This window comes from Leucoraja erinacea, chromosome 14, assembly GCF_028641065.1.
Source record: "Leucoraja erinacea ecotype New England chromosome 14, Leri_hhj_1, whole genome shotgun sequence".
Classification (NCBI taxonomy): Eukaryota; Metazoa; Chordata; class Chondrichthyes; order Rajiformes; family Rajidae; genus Leucoraja; species Leucoraja erinaceus.
This window is the reverse complement of record NC_073390.1, coordinates 3,575,482-3,593,012: the sequence shown is the minus strand read 5'-3', so window position 1 is coordinate 3,593,012 and position 17,531 is coordinate 3,575,482. Positions and strand designations below refer to the sequence as shown.

The 17,531-nt window shown below is 40.5% G+C and overlaps 1 protein-coding gene across 1 annotated transcript in view; it reads left to right on the top strand.

Annotated features, from left to right (window-relative positions):
• LOC129703201 (phospholipid-transporting ATPase IF-like) overlaps positions 1–7,632 on the top strand; it is a 28,166-nt gene extending 20,534 nt beyond the window's left edge. Inside the window, exons 2-5 of the mRNA XM_055645391.1 lie at positions 565–681; positions 2,016–2,105; positions 5,498–5,578; positions 5,982–7,632. Coding sequence (XP_055501366.1) covers positions 565–681; positions 2,016–2,105; positions 5,498–5,578; positions 5,982–5,987 — 294 coding nt within the window. The 3' untranslated portion in view covers positions 5,988–7,632. The remainder of the gene's footprint in view (positions 1–564; positions 682–2,015; positions 2,106–5,497; positions 5,579–5,981) is intronic.
• The last annotated feature ends 9,899 nt before the right edge of the window (positions 7,633–17,531 follow it).

Genomic DNA, 17,531 nt, shown 5'->3' with positions numbered 1-17,531 from the left:
TGCATAAATAAATTTAATATACATTTCAGAACAAAAAATGGATAACATGGTTCTTTTAATTGAATATTTCCATGCAAAGCTGAGCAGCAATCATGGCTAATGTGTTGCACTGTATTGCGTATGTTGTATAAGTCAGATGCTGTCCTGATAAAATTATTTAATATGCCGATCAGATTACATGTTGAATAATGTATCCAGTTCCAGCCAAGAGACAAAACAACATTAACTGGGCTTTGCAGATCTATTTTCATTAAGTATAATCCAAAGAAACATTAGGGTATAAATATGCTTCAATAAACTTCATACTGATAGCTATTTGAATATCTCTTTCAAGGTTAATAAAAATATGCACTTTGAATTTTGTCAGCTAATTCATCGTGCCCTTAAGCCTTTACTTAGGCACAAACCTTGTTTGGTATGGTTTAATAATTCCTAGACTTTTGAGGTATCGCAATCAATTTTATATTAGTTTTTGGAAAATTTGTTATGGGTACTTTTTATGGGTATTTATATTTGATGTTGAAGTACCCTATTGAAAGAATACAAATGTCTTTTATCTTGCAGGGATTTGACCCGCCACATCAGAGTCCCACAAGGACAATTTATGTTTCCAATCAGTTCCCTGAGCACAGTCCTTTTGTTCGCCAGAAGTTTCCAGACAATCGGATAATATCGTCCAAGGTAATGAGCAATGGAAATTGGTAGAACATTTCATAATATCTGCTCTTTCATAACATTACTATGAGTTCTTGCAATTTATTAGAAAATTTAATTTACTTATATAACTTTTTTTGACAGTAATAACATGCCTGCTTTGATCTGAGTATTCTGATTATTTTTGCAGTTGAAACATGTCTGTGATAATTGCACAGAAATTATGATACTAAAATAGGCCACTAAATTGTATATCCTAGTCTTATTATGCATCAAAGTTTGATCAAACTTTGTCAATGCATCCTGTCTTTCATCTTTCATGTACTAATGTAGTTGTCCTTTAAATATAGCCACATTCTTTTAACTGCACAGATGGTATTTGCCTTGAGAATGCCAAGTTGCATATTTTAACCCCTCTCTGTACAAAGATTTCTCCAGAATTCTTTCTTGGGTTTATTGTTACCTGTTTTATATTTATAGCCCTTAGCGTTTGCCTACCAGATAACATCTGTTTTCTTGGGGCCTATAAAACATTTCATAATTTTAAAGGGTCACCTAAAGGCCTTCTGTACCAATAAGATGTTTTTTCCAGTGCATATACACAGAAAAAAATAGTTTATTTTTGAGGGGGTCTCCTGGCCAGCCGGTCGGAGGAGGTGGCGTCTCCCAGCCAGCCACACATGGTCGAATGTTCACCATGGGAGAGTCTTGCCTTCTGCGCCCTTAAGGGCGACTTCGGGAAGAGATAATCCACTCTCCAATTGTTTAGAAATCCCAAAGGTTCAACATCCAGCTCACTTGGTTTTATTTCTTGCACTCCCTTTAAACCTGCCATGGCCCCATTTCCCACACTCCATTTAAAATCACTAGGGCCTCTAGGAAATGTATTATATCTCTATGTAACATGCAAAGAAATGTAATTTAAAAATGTTTCGGTGTATTAAGAGTCATAAACAACAGTCAAGATGAATTGCAGTCCAGCACCAGCAACGTCTGTGACAGGTTTGTGGAGTTTTACTGCACCTAGTTATTCAAGGTTGTCCATAATTTTTGGGGCTTGAAAACATTTTACTGCCATATCTTAATCAATATTGAAATTTGTTTTGTAATCTGTAATTTTGATAAGATTCCACTTTCTTTCTTGAAGGTGACTTGTTGCTATGCCAGGATAGGCCACAACCGTATTGACACAAATAATGAGTACAAATATTGTGACTTGAATCCAAGCTGAAGAGGTCTAATGGCAGCAAAGTGGATATCCCTTTAATGTGATTGAATTCATTTTTCATTTGTATTGCATCTTGTGGCCTTTTTAAACATTTGTATTGCAGGCATAATTGTTTTTCCTTTATTTCTTGCAGTACACGCTATGGAATTTTATCCCAAAAAATTTATTTGAACAATTCCGAAGAATAGCCAACTTCTACTTTCTTGTAATTTTTCTTGTACAAGTAAGTTTATCTGGTAGCCAAATGTGATCAATATTATTGATTGAAATTTCTTGCTTTTGAATTAACGAACATTATTAAAATTTGAATTAGTCTGTCTGACTTAAAAGTTTGAATGCCTCATTTAAATATCATCCTGGATTCAGAAATGGGATTGTTGAGTATTACTGGTTACATAAAGCTAATTAGCATGGAATTTCAAGCAGTTTATGTGGTCATGTCCTACTCCAGCTGTAAAGTTTTGTTTTTCCTATGTAAATTAAATCAAAAACCCCGCAGCTTATTTGAACTCATTTTATAATTAATACTACGATGAAGGTGATATTTCAGACTAAATTTTGAACCTATTGACACTGCAGTGAGTATCCAGTTATTTTAGCAATCCTTTTTGTAAGACAAATTTGATTCAGATTTTAAACTTAGTGATAAACTGTACAGGGAGAGCTTTAATGATTGTGGAAATCATTTATCACTGCCAAGGGCACTGCGAGTAAAATTAATCTTGCATTAACAGCAAATGTTTAACAAAGTGTTTTTAATTATTAGATGTATAGAATCTTAAGTAGGACCAAGAGAAGCTGTAACACCGATAAAACCTGCTCATTATTTCAGTACCACCAACATCACGACTTCAACACCACTTGCTCCATTTGCCTTCACAACTGCATGCTGACTTTCATTTTTGAGTAAACCCAGATCTCTCTGAATGTCAGCATTAGTCTTGCATCATTTAAATAACGTATTTCCAATCTCCTTTCAAAAGTGGAGAATCATGCATTTCTCCACATTGCTCCATCTGCCAACATTTTGCCTAGTTTTTTAATCTGTCACAAATATCCTTTTGCAGACTATCCTCCTATAGCATGCTTCCCTAACCCCTCCCCCACCACATGCTTTATCCATGTTTAGTCTTTTCATCTAAGACCTCAAAGTTCATTTGTAAATAGGAAAGGTCTCAGAACATATCCTTGGGATCTCCCAATAATTACAATTTGCCAATCTGAAAATGTGCTCGTTTTTCCCAATTTAGGTTTCCTGTGTTAACAAATCGTGTAACAAGGCTAATGTTACTGTCAATCCATGAGCACCTTTGTAGTTACCTGAAATACAATCCTATCAAATGCTTCTTTGAAATTGAAATACACAATAGCCTCTGGCTCCTCATTTGGCCAGACACCTCCTTAAAGAATCTAAATACATTTGATAAGCATAATTGCCCTTTCATAAAATAATCTGATCCTGCCGAATGTTATACATTTCCAAATGCATTATTATCTCTTCCTAAATAATGGATTCTACCATTTTCCAAGGCATCTAATGTAAGGTTAACTGTACTATAGTCCCTCTCTGTCTCCTCTCCCGCTAGTTTCTTGAATAGCTGTGTTGTATTTCCTGCTTTCCATTCCACTGGGGACTTCCATTAGCTAGGGATTTGTTTTAAATGGTACCCAGCTTCCACTACCTCGTTTGGTCTCCTCATTTACAATCCTAGAAAGCATCCCCTTAGTTCCAATGTTATAACAGCCTTTTAGTCGCACAGATTTGCTTTATACTTTGGCTCCAATTATATTTGCTACTAATTTTAAGATGCCTTTAATATCTACTGATGTAAAGACATACACAAAATATTTAAACATTAACGCTATTTGTATGAAATATTGAATATGTTAACTATTGTTTCTATGGACATATGCAATTATACTCCATTAAATAATGTACCTTGCATTCTGAAGTAGGGTCCCTCCCTAAAACGTCACCTATCCATTTTCTCTAGATGCAGCCTGACCCCTGAGTTTGTGTGTATCTTTACCAGCATTTTGTGTTATCTTTACCATATAGCAATTCATATTTATAGTTTGCAGTAACAAAAGTCAACTTCCAATTATTAAAAATATCTTTGCATTTGAAAATCCTTGCGGGAAAAATAACTTTGTTAAGCATTGCAAGTATTTCAGTGGTTGATGCAGGTACAATAACAACATTTAAAAAAACATTTGGATAGGTGAATTTTCAATGGATATGGGGCAGGAATAGGCAAATGGAACTAGCTTGGATGGGCAAGGACAGGTTGGGCCAAAGGGCCTGTTTCAATGCCCTATGACTCCATGACTTTGAATCTGAAACTCCCTAGCACCTAGCACCTATTTCCCTGTTGATCCAATTGTCCTCATAAGGAAGATAGACAATAAAAGCAAGAGTAACAGGCAGCATCTGTGGAGAGAAGGAATGGGTGGCGTTTTGAGACAGGACTCTTCTTGATACTTATAAAGGAGATAAGACAAGAGATTACTTAGGAATACAACTGTTGCATTATAGCAGCTACCTGTATAACCTCTGTGGTAGAAAAGGCAAAGGAGACAAGTGGCTGAGATCACTTCAACTCAACAGATAGACAAAAAGTCTGGAGAAACTCAGCGGGTGAGGCCGCATCTATGGAGCGAAGGAATAGGTGACTTTTCGGGGAGGGGAGGGGAGGGGGTTGGGGGGGGGGGGGGGGGGGGGGGGGGGGGTGGCGGGAAGAAGAAAGGAAGAAGACAGTAGGCTGTGGGAGAGCTTGGAAGGGGAGTGGAAGGAGGGAGAAAGCAAGGACTATCTGAAATTGGGTAGGTCAATTTTCATACCGCTGGGGTGTAAACTACCCAAGCAAAATATGAGGTGCTGCTCCTCCAATTTGTGGTAGGACTCACTCTGGCCATGGAAGAGGCCCTGGACAGAAAGATCGGATTCGGAATGGGAGGGGGAGTTGAAGTGCTGAGCCACCGGGAGACCAGGTTGGTTATTACGAAAGGTGCGGAAGCGATCGCCAAGCCTGCGCTTGGTCTCACCGATTTAGAGCAGCTGACACCTAGAGCAGCGGATGCAATAGATGAGGATGGAGGAGGTGCAGGTGAACCTCTGCCGCACCTGGAAAGACGGCTTGGGTCCTTGGATGTAGTCGAGGGGGGAGGTAAAGCGACAGGTCTAGCATTTCCAAAACCAAAATGGGAAGATGTGGCCAATGGTGGGATCCCATTGGAGGTGGCGAAAATGTCAGAGGATTATCTGTTGTATGTGATGGCTTGTAGGGTGGAAGGTGAGGACAAGGGGTACTCTGTCCTTGTTACGAGTTGGGGGATGTGGAGTGGGAGCAGAGCTATGGGATACAGAGGAGACCCTAGTGAGTGCCTCATCTATAGTAGAAGAGGGGAAACTCTATTCCCTAAAGCTTCAACTCAACAATTCATTTGCCTGATAATTTCCAGTGAAACATCATTGATTCTACTTTGGTCCAGTGCATTGGTCAATATTTTAATGATAACTGATCAGTCTCTTTATACCGTAATGTTTCAGTGATATGAAAAGTCTCTATTGAACATAATTCCATAAATATGCAAATATGCATCATTTCTTTCCAGTTGATGATAGATACTCCGACTAGTCCTTTCACAAGTGGGCTGCCATTATTTTTTGTAATTACCGTAACAGCAATTAAACAGGTGAGAAATATATTCTGTATATTAGCCTTTAAATCACTGTTTTTTTTTACCATAGTTGTACATTGTTACAAATCATGTTAACTTGATAACATCGTTCAGAAATTAGCCGTAAAGGCATTTGAGAAATAAAAACAAAATGCTTGAGTTTGTTTTATTTCATATTATCTGCTGGGTTTTTTAATTTTTAAAGATATTTGAGAAACACGTTGATTTTTCTGTCTTGTGGAACAGGATAAATTATTTTAGTTAAAGCACCACGTCGACTGGAAGCAAACTCTTTTCAGCCTTATTTGTTTTCTATTGAAGGAAAAATATTATTGGCTCTTTGACAATTATGTGCATGGATTTAATCTGTTTCTCTAACAAGCCTCTTTTTGATTATATATTCATATTTTATCATCAGATTTGAAACTGAAAATGACCAATGACAATATGTGCATTCTGTGGTGCCATTTCCTCTGTAATATGGCTCAGTTACAGTATTTACCTCACTGAAGTTGACTCCGACAGCCCTGTATCTGTTGCCATGACAGCAGGATGTGATCTGGACTATATTATTCTTTACCACATGTATTTGTTAATCCCAATATAATTTGTTAAAGATTATATTGAATAATACAATGGAGTGCCGTTTAATTTCAGGTTACTTTACTGGACACTAGGTGAAATATGCAAACCACAATGCATGTGATTTTTTATCATTTGAAATATTGTATATAAATACAAAAATGCATGCCCACTTTAAACCCCTTTAAAATGTTAAAATATCAAATTTTGGACATTAATGAATTTTGTTGTATGCTTTTTGAAAGTCCATTTAAACCGAGCTCACTGTGTTTGAGTTTTTAATTTACTTACTTATTCAAACATTTTATTTTGTCAATTTTAAGATTAGTTGAGGTGGTACAAGTGCATGCACAATGTGCCTTTTTTTTAAATTAACGATTAACTCCTAACGCACAACACAGTTTGCTTTCATTTTTATTTCCTACCTGATTCCTAGCTTATAATTGTTCCATTTTATACCATCTGTTCAGTTTACAATTCTTTCATTGTAAGTAGAAAGATGACTCCCACAGCATGTAAGTATTTGGAGGAATACTGAGATTTTGCATGTATTTTTTCTCAGTTTATACTCTTTAATTGCCTTAACCTTCTTCTAGTGCTGCTAGCTGGTATGGGTATTGTGCATGTACTTATTTAAGGAATATTATTTAATGGTTTTAATCAATAGTTTAATTTGAAAATTATACAGCCTTTCACAACAAACTTTATTCATTCCGAGGATGCATTTATGCTAAAGCAGCTGGATTGGTAAACCAAACCTGCATCGATTTAACTTCCAAAATCTACTACAAAACTTGAAGTTTGATCTACATGGAACAACACAGCATAAAATGCAACAGATTATTGATTTGGATTTGTACAAGAGTTGGCAGAGATCCTGATTCCAAATTTGGTCAAAAACATTAATGGTGCAATGCTTGTAACAAAGATTAAAGCATTTTCAGCTTGGCCTATTGTGATTAAGTACCTTAATCATGCAAACACTTTGAATAGCATTTCTAAACATAAATGCAGTGTGAAAAAATACAGTTTTGTTTTATTTACAATTTGGTCTAAATACTGTAATTTAGGAGGATCGCGAGTTAATCTCTCTTTTGGATATGCGGATTGTATGGGATTTGAGAAGAAATATCAATTTTAACTTAAAAAGTGAAATTTTTGAACTGAATTATAAATCTTTGATAACTTTTCATCTAGAATTCCTGCAATATTTCAGAGATTAATGTATAAATACTTATCTCCTTCCCATTAAAAAAAAAAGTTAGCTACCGATAAACCCTGACCATTGTCATATTTTAAAAGTTCCAACATGAATAATAACAAGGAAAAGTTGAAATTGTGCCTGGACTTAAATCATTGTACATAACAATGTACAACATTCAACAGAATATTGATAATATGTTTTTGAGCTTTTAAATCCTAGTCTTCAACGTTTTCTGCTAAAATAAGCATAATTTGATGGTACAAAATAGTTTTATTAATTATTGACATTTTGTACATTAGGGTTATGAGGATTTGTTACGACATAAAGCAGACAATGAAGTAAATAACACTCCTGTGTATGTAATTCGAAGTGGGGGGCTTGTCCAGACAAGATCACAAAACATAAGGGTAAGTCTCAAACAGATTTGGTAGAAAAATGAAATTATTCGTGCAACATGTTTCAAAGATGAATTGAGATAAAATCCATTGATTGGTCATTACTTCCCTTTTGATTATACCGATACTGTGCAATTAATTGGATTTTTTTTTCTGTTTCGTTTGAATTTCTTCCAGAAGTCGTCAACACTTCATTAGCTGTGAGCATCATCCTTTTTGTTACTCAATTTCCAGGCCTCTATCACAGACATTTTCTTTGCTGTCACCTCTTCAACTTAAAATAGCATATCATATCCCTTTCTAACCTCACTGACCTCCCCTAACAATTGTAATGATTTTACGGACATACATTCCAAGATCCCCTATTACTTCACGCTACTCAATAGCGTGTAATTTATTGTGCATTCTCTTTTTCTGGTTGTTGCTTCCTAAAGGCACTAATCATTTCTCTACCTTCCTGCAGACTAAAACTTCCCTCCGCTTATTGCAAACCACATGTTCATTCTTTATTATGACTTTTTGTGTTTAAACCATTAAAAAAAATATAAAACCGGAGTACTAAGCTCTGTGGAACTTCACAAAAGCAGCTTTGCAGTTGCAAAAATACTCATCAACCACAATAATTTGCTTCCTGTTCCTAACACAATCTTGAATTCAATTTGCCCCTTTCCCTTTATATCCCATGGGTTCTTAACTTTTGTGACCACTTTGTCTTATGGACCACACATGTACTGTCTCCCTAATCCAACATGTTGCCACCTCAAAATCGAATCGAATCCGCTGATCTGAACTTTTAACAGAATTGTGTCAACTATACTTAATTGCATGGAGGTTCAAACTGACCTTCAGAGTAGATTTAAATACTTTAGCTGTCATTGTGAAGAGGAGGGTTAAATCTCGAGGGAATTTAGAAATCCTGGTGCCTGGAAGTAGGTGAAGCAACAACTAGAAGTGGCATGGCTTTAAGGCAGGTGGATACAGAGTAGTGTGATGACCATGTGATTTTTTTTTTTTCTCCCATCCCTTTATTTCCTTTCACCCACTAGCATGTGCTTCTACATTTTGCAATCCACGTTCCTCCTTTATCAGATTACACCATTTGCACCCTTTTGCAGTCTTGCCAGTTCTTGCTCCACTCCTTCCCCTCACCTGTATCTACCAGCTCTCTTCCCCTGACTCTATCAGTCTAATGAAGGATCCAGGCCCAATTTGATGTTTATCTATTTCCCTCCACTAAAGCTGCCTGACCTGCTGGGTTCATCCATCAATTTGTTTTTTGCTATTTAGTTTTACTATTTAGCCAAGTTATGTAGTTTAAGGGACAATAAAATTAACTGAAGGGCACCAAAACAACCCATGGAACTACAGGCCAGTAAACGTCAGTGGTGGGAAAGGGGGAGATTGTGAGGGGACAGGATCTAATACCATTTAGATGGAAGGGGATTTGTGCAAGGCCTTGAAAAATCCTACATGATAGGCCAGATTGGAAGGTTAGATCACATAGAATTCAAGGTGAGCAAGTCAATAGGATTCAATATTGTGTAGAAAGGAACTACAGATGCTGATATATACGAAGATACTTTCTTCAGACTGAAAGTCGAGAGGAGGGTCTCACAGCTCCATGTGAGACCCTCTCTCACTGCTCCCCTTCAGTGAAAATCCCCAGTTCCCTCTCCTCCACTTTCAGTCTGAGGAAGGGTCCCCGTCCCGTGACGCACCCATCCTTTTTCTCCAAGAATGCTACATGACCCACTGAGGTACTCCAGCACTTTGTGTCTATCTTCAGGATTCAATATTGCCTTGGAGGAAGGAGTTAATGGGTAATTGTGGAAGGTTCTTTCTGTTCGGAGACCTGTGACCAATGGTGTTTCACGGGGGTCGGTGCAGAGTCCACTGTTGTTTGTTTTCGACATTAATGATTTTGCTGACAATGCAGTTAACATACTTAGTACATTTGCAGATGTGATCAAAATTGGTGGTATAATGGACAGTGAGAAAACACACCTAAGTTTACAATGGGATCTAGATAATTTGGGATAGTGAGCCATGGAATGACAAATCGAATTTAGCTCTACAAGTGTGAGGTGTTGCAATTTGGTATGTCAAACAAGGGTATGGCTTGTATATTAAATGATAGAGACCAGAGGAATGTTGTAAAACAGGTACATGGCTCCCTCAAAGTGGCAATCTAGGTGGACAGTGTGTTGAAGGCAGTATCTGGCACGCATGCCTTTAGTGGGAAACCTAGTCAGTACTGCATGATACATCCTGATACAGCTGAATAAGTAATTGGTGAGACCATACTTGGCGCATTGCATGCAAATCTGGTTGTTCAGCTGTAAAAAGGATGTTACTAAGCTGTGTGTGATTTATCAGGATTTTCCCAGAACTTGTAGTATTGTGTTGCAGGGAGAGGCTGGATAGCTAGGACCTTTTTCTTTGGAGTGTAGAAGGCTGAGGGTGACCTTTTTGAACTATACAAAAGCTTGAGGGCTATGAATGAAGTAAAATGCTCTTTGTCTTTATCACAGGGTAGAGGATTCTAAAACTAGTGGATATAGGTTAAAGAAAAAGCTTCCAGAGGAAAGGATAGAAGCAGATACAATTATGACTTTTAAAAGACACTAGACCAAGTGGGACCCGTTGGGTCCCGTCCCCTCAAGCGCGGTTGTGGGGGGCGGCCTGTGGCGTCACACACACACTAACCACCCCCCACACACACAGGTTGGGGGGAGGGGGGTAAAGGGAGGGGGAGTGTGCATGGGGGCAGAGGGGAGAGAGAGAGGAGGGGGAGAGAGAGGAGGGGGGAGGCAGAGTAGAGGGGAATAGAGGGGGGAGAGAGGAGATAGAGAGGAGGGGGAGGTTAGGAGGGTAGAGAAGGGTAGAGGGGAGGGAGTGGAGAGGGGAAGAAGGAGGGGAGATGGGAGGAGGGGGGAGAGAGGAGATGGGAGGGAGAGGAGGAGGGGGGGGAGAGGAGAAGGGGAGGAGCAGGGGGGAGAGGAGGAGGGGGGGGGGAGGGGGAGGGTGGGGGGGGAGGATGGGGAGCCGAGCCGGGCTGCGGGGCCCCCACGGCGAGCGGGCTGCGGTTGCCCCGCTCATAACGGCGGTGCGGGCGGCTAGACACGAGGGAGGCCTCGGGCGGGGGGCGCGATCTGAGGACGGTCAAAAGCAGGGGAGGGCCGGCCGATCGTGGCTTCCGTGAGGGAAAGCCCACCCACCCGCGTGACAGACGATCAGGCGGGGGAGACGGAGAGGAGGTTGTCCCCCGTGACGGCCAAAGATCGCCAGGTGGGATCAGGATCACCAGCGAGGAAAAGGCTTCACGATTCCCCGAGTCCCTGCGATCGACAGAGGAATCGCAGGTCTCCATAGATGCCCTCTCCCAGAAGGAGTAATGGCTGCCACGGCCACCTTTCCTCCGTGCTGCCCTTCAAAAACTTCAATAGGTGAATATTGGGTTGAAAACCTTTCTTCAGATTGAGAATCAGGGGAGAGAGAAACTAGAGGTATGAAAAGGTAAAGAGAAGAGCAGTGCCGGCAATTTTATATTACCAGTTGATACCCAAGGAAAGGTGGTGCCCACAAACGGTCCATGGTTGTTTGTGGAAGAGGTGATAACACAACGGATATACAGATGCGCGAAGGGGAGGAACTGGCTGGACGGCTAGGGTGGGGGAGGGGCAGAGAGAGAGGGAATGCAAGAGTTACTTGAAACAAAATCTGAGGTGCTGTTCCTTCAATATGCATGTGGCTTCTCTCTGACAATGGAGGAGGCCCAGTTCAGTAGGGGAAGGGGAATTAAAATGTTCGGTAACAGGGAGATCGCGTAGGGCAATGCGGACTGAGTGTAGGTGTTCAGCAAAACAATCATCTGTTTGGTCTTGTCGACGTATAGGAGTCCACACCGTGAACAACGGATTGCTGTAAATAACTCGCGTGTAAGGAATGAAAATTTTGATTTGTAATGAGAGGTTAAATTTAAACTGTATTGGATATAATTGACTAAAAATTATAATTTGTAATTATGTAAGTTCTATATCTAAATTATTTCACTAAGTTTACAAAAGTTTACCTTACATTGTGATGTTGTACTATGTTGATTACCTATGCCCTCTGAAAAGGTTTTAAATAAACTACTTAGTTATGAAAGCAACACTAAAAACAGCAAAAGTTTGCTATCAGTTTCCCAAAGCAGCAGCTGCCAAACGGCAAAAAAAACAGTTAATAATCTTGGCCCATATCTTGAAATTCTAAGATATTAAAGAGTGCAAATAATTATGTTTTTAAGTTGGTTTATTTCAAACTATTTAGCAGCTTTTAATTTTCTACCTCGTAGGTTGGTGACATTGTCAAACCCCCTAGAAAAAAGATCAAACATTTCCATTCAGATTAGTGCTTGCTGTCAACTGACCATGCGAATGGGACGTGTTATGTCACTACAGCAAGTTTTCGGATGGAGGAAAGCAACATCTGAAGGTCACTTTATTTCCTACATGAGTGTCTATTTTGATTAAACTGTCTAGACCAAAAGTAAAGGCTTGTATATTTAAGAGGAAAAAACTACAGAAGACTGGTGAAAGACTCAAGATTGCATTTTCAGTGACAAATTTGTTTGAACACAAAAACATATTTTGAATGTGCACTTTTCTTTCTAAGTTCACCTGTAAATTAGTTTCTGATGTTTATGTGGGTAGAAAAAATGTGAAAAGCATTTTTTAGACTGAGCGGTTGAAGTTTCACAAACTATGTTGAAATGTGCATGCTAGCTTTTGTAGTATTTGGGATTTCTGAGCTGTATTCCATTATGTAGTCGACAAAACATTAATCTAAAATTTTATATTTTTTCTGGAAAACATCTGCAGTTTAATTAACTAGGTGGTCAAATTGAGAATGGTTATTTTATGATAATTTCTTCCAAAATGATCCATTAACATAAATGTAGCATCAGGATGGTCAATAACTATTTCTGATAATGTCTTTCTTTCCCTATCTTCTCTCCGTATACCCCAACTGCAAACAGCAGGTGCTCATAAGATTCTTGCATTCCTACATTTGCTTAGGGGTGCGTAAAGGATACTGATGTTACGTTGACATTAAAAGACATTGGCTGAGAAATTAAACCACTCCGCGCCCCACCCCCCTGGTGCAATGCAAGGGAACTTGAATGTAGCCATCATTTATCTGTAATAAACTGGTAAACAAATATTTAACTGCGGTTAACATCACAATTTGCATGGATTCAGAAATGCAAAGGAAAGTAGGCAAATTTATATTTGTCCAACTTAAAACAGTGAATTTTAAGAAAACAATTAATACATTATGTCCTGTGAATTATGACCAGTGTGAAGTATTGCACACTTTATTGCACAATTCTGACGTTGAATTAACCTAAACAAAGGAAAATCAATTCAAAGAATTGTCAAAAAAACATGTTCAACCTGTTCAACCAATCTAGTCATCAGCCAACTCAATAGAATATTGCACAGCCTTTCTAACATACCACAGTAGCACCTGTAACTTCTGAAGTACGACTATGGCTATAAAGTGCTCTAACACCTTGTCGGCACTAGTAAATCAAGAATCAAGAGTGTTTTATTGTCATATGTCCCAGATAGAACAATAATATTCTTACTTGCTGCAGCACAACAGAATGTGTAATCATAATAAATAATATAACAAAAACTCAGGAAAAAAAAGAACAAACAATAACAGTGTAATAATAATAATAGTCTATTGTAGTTCATAGCTTATGAGGTTGTAGTGTTTAATAGCCTGATGGCTGGAGGGAAGAAGCTGTTCCTGAACCTGGACGTTACAGTTCACAGGCTCCTGTACTTCTTCCCGATGGCAGAGATGAGTTTTTGTGGCCAGGATGGTGTTGGGCTTTGATGATGTTGGCAGCCTTTTTGAGGCAGCGACTTCGATAGATGGTGGGGAGGTCCGGTGATGGCCTGGGCAGTGTTTTACAAGAACTTTTTGCAGTATTTTCCTCCAGCTCCTCGACGTTCAAGTTGCCGAACCAGGCCACGATTGCAACCAGTCTTCTTATGCGCTCTACTGTGCACCTGTAGAAGTTCAAGAGAGATCCTCTTTGACATACCGAATCTTCGTAAATCTTCTCAGGAAGTAGAGGCGCTGATGTGCTTTTCTTTATGAGATCGTCGGCAAATATGCACGCCGCCAGGAATTTGAAGTTTTTTTGACTCTCCCAACATCGGCCCCATTGATGTAAACAGGATTGTGTGTCCTCAACCTTCCTCTTCCCCATGTCCACAATCGGGTCTTTGGTTTTGCGATATTGAGAGCTAGGTTGTTTTGTGCCTGGCACAAGATGGTCAGTCGGCTCGTATCAATCTCAATTCTATATTCTGTTCTCATCACCATCGTAATTCATCCCCAAACCCACGCCGGACGGTGGTTGTCGTCAGTGTGTCGTCAGAAAAAACTTGAAAATGGAGTTTGCACTATGTCCCGGCTACGCGGTCCATATGTGAGTAGAGCCAGGGGCTGAGCACCAGCCTTGAGGTGCTCCCAGTAATGATTATCACAGAGTATGAAGTAAATGCAAGTCTTTCTGATGGTAAAAGCAATATAATTCTGCATAACTCCATGCTTTTCCTGTCGAGTAAAGCTGCATGGGTCATTTGTGTCAAGAGGAATGTTTAAAGTATGGAATGTTTAAGTATGGAACTGCAGATGCTGGAAAAATCGCAGGTAGACAAAAATGCTGGAGAAACTCAAGCGGGTGAAGGGCAGCCATCTATGGGAACGAAGCAATAGGTAACATTTCGGGTCGAGACCCTCTCAGACTGACTGTGGGGGTGGTAGGGGGCAGGAAGAAGAAAGGAGAAGAGGCGGAGATAGTGGGTTGTGGGAGAACTAGGAAGAGGAGGAGAAGGAGGAGAAAGCAAGGACTACCAGAAATTGGAGGTGTTCATACCACTGAGGTGCAAACTGCCCAAGCGAAATACGATGTCTGCTGCTGCGCTCCTCCAATTTGCGGTGGGACTCACTACCTGGCCCTTGGAGGAGGCCCAGGACGAAAGGTTTGGATTCGAAATGGGAGGGGAAGCTGAAGTGGCTGAGCCACGGGAGATCATGGTTGGGTTAATACCATGGGGTCAAGAAAGCTTTTTGGTGTGCTGGCCTTTATAAACTCAGAACATTGAGTATAGAAGTGGGTCTGTAATGTTAAATATTGTACAAGGCATTGGTGATGCCAATTCTGGAGTATGGTGTACAGTTTTGGTCGCCTAATTATAGGAAGGATGTCAACAAAATAGAGAGAGTACAGAGGAGATTTACTTGAATGTTCGCCTGGGTTTCAGCAACTAAGTTACAGAGAAAGGGTTGAACAAGTTTAGGTTCTTTAATTCTTTTTGGAGCGCAGATGGTTAATGGGGAGTTGATAGAGGGTCTTTAAAATGATGAGAGGGATAGACAGAGTTGATGTGTTATAAGCTTTTTTCCATTGAGGGATAGGGAAGATTCGAACAGGAGGTACATTTGAGAATTAAGGGACACAGAGATGTTTAGGGGTAACATAAGGGGGAACTTCTTTATCAGAGAGTGGTAGCGGTGTGGAATGAGCTTCCAGTGGAAATGGTGGCAGCAGGTTCGTTGGTATCATTTAAAAATAAATTGGATAGGTATATGGACGGGAACGGAATGGAGGGTTATGGTATGAGTGCAGGCAGGTGGGACTAAGGGAAAAAAGTTGTTCGGCACGGACTTGTAGGGCCGAGATATCCTGTTTCCGTGCTGTAGTTGTTATATGGTTTATTAGCGAACTGAGCGGAGGTGTGGTTGTGTTCGAAGCGATTGCTCAATGCATTTTCGTTGTCTCTGTACTGTATACTGACAATGACAATTAAACTTGAATCTGAATCTGAAGTACCAGGGAAGGGGGTGCTTTCGGTGAGAAGGGACAAACTGACAAGGGACTTACGGAGGGAACGGTCTCTGCGGAAATCCGAAAGGGGTGGAGATGGGAAGATGTGGCCAGTGGTGGGATCCCATTGGAGGTGGCAAAAATGTCGGAGGATATCTGTTGTATGGCGACGGCTGGTAGGGTGGTAGGTGAGGACAAGGGGGGGACTCTGTCCTTGTTAAGAGTGGGGAGATGGTTACGAGTGGGGGGGGAGGCGGATCTATGGGGTATATAGAGGAGACCCTGGTGAGAGCCTCTTCTATAGTACGAAGAGGGAACCCCTGTTTCCCGAAAGAATGAAGACATCTCCGATCTGCCCTGGTTTGGAACACCCGTGGGCATCCCTGAGAGTGCAGATGCGGCGTAGACGGAGGAATTGGGGAAGTAGGGTGATATAGTCTTTACAGGAAGCAGGGTGGGACGAAATGTAGTCCATCTAGCCATGGGAGTCAGTGGGGTTTGTAGTAGGTCAGCTGTCAGTAGTCTACTATCACCTGCGATGGAGATAGTGAGGTCTAGAAAACGGTAGGGAAATGTCGGAAATGGTGTTAGATGGAACAGTAGGTTGGTTCCATAGTAGGTTTGTAATAAACTAACTAAACTAGCCCGATCGTAATGGATTAGATGGGCAGAACTTGTCTAGCATGTCCAGGTGAAGGTGGTGTTCTGAAGCAAAATATGGATTGCCCGTACTAGGGAGGGACAATTACTGTATACACAGCTTGTGATCTCTCAGCTCAAGGAAATGAGACTGGGAAAATCGTTGATATGTTCGTGGGGGAGCAATTTTGGACCAAAAATCATAATTCACAGAACAAGACAACTACAGAGAAAAAAGGCCCAGCCCCTAGGACTTGTTCCATGAAAGTTCTAATTGGTGGGGAGGCTAATTTTTCACCGCCTCAGCCAGAAACTCTCAAAAAGTTTGATTGGAGTGGATGTTTACAAGTAAAGAGTGGAGTGGCAAGTGGGAAAAATGTAAGTGTGCTAAGAAGATGTTCAGGTGAGTGGAGTGAAGGACAAGCTGGGCATTGCACACTTGTTTTGATGAAGGTTCGTGAGACCTTCTGGTTAGAAAAGCGGAATGAGGCATATGTTTAGTATACGCCGCTGGAGATCGGTGTGTCCCTTGAAGAGTATAAAGAGTAATCCTGAAGAGGAAAGTACGGGGTATAAAAGGGGTCCAATGAGATAAAAAAATCCCTGAGATAATATGAGGAGAATACCAAAAAGATTCAATAACTATGTTGGTAAAAGGGTAGCTTTAGAAGAGACCATGTACCCTGAAGAATCAGTGTGGTATTTTATTCTATGTGTGGAGCAAGGGGTTAAATGAATAGTACATGTTGAACACTGATTTTTCGTTCCTTCCCGGGGCACCCTCGGTAACAGAGTCCTTTCTTGTATTATGCGCGTTTTTTTTTTACTGGACTACCACTTAGCTTCACTAATCATAATATAAATGGCAGTAACCCCCCCCCCGCTGCCTGCCTATTCCACCACCTCCCCATGTCTCTAAAGCACCATGGATTGGCAGAAACCCTTTATACAGCAATATAAAACTGTAAACTTAAAGTGAATGGAATGATCTGCCACCCATCCCCGCTCTAAGCGTCTCCCTACTCCTCCTCCTTTCCTAACCTTTATTCCTCCCCTTCCTCCTCCGCCTTTTATGAGCCTCAATTCTGACACCACTTGTACGTCCGGCGAACCTACATCCCGTCGACAAGGTGTGGGCAATACAACAGCCAGCCCTTCTTGGTCTTCAACCCACTAAAAGACACAAAGAAACAAACTGATAGGCGACATCAGGACCCTTCCTTCTCCCTTCCTCGGTAACTGGCTAGCTCGGACTCT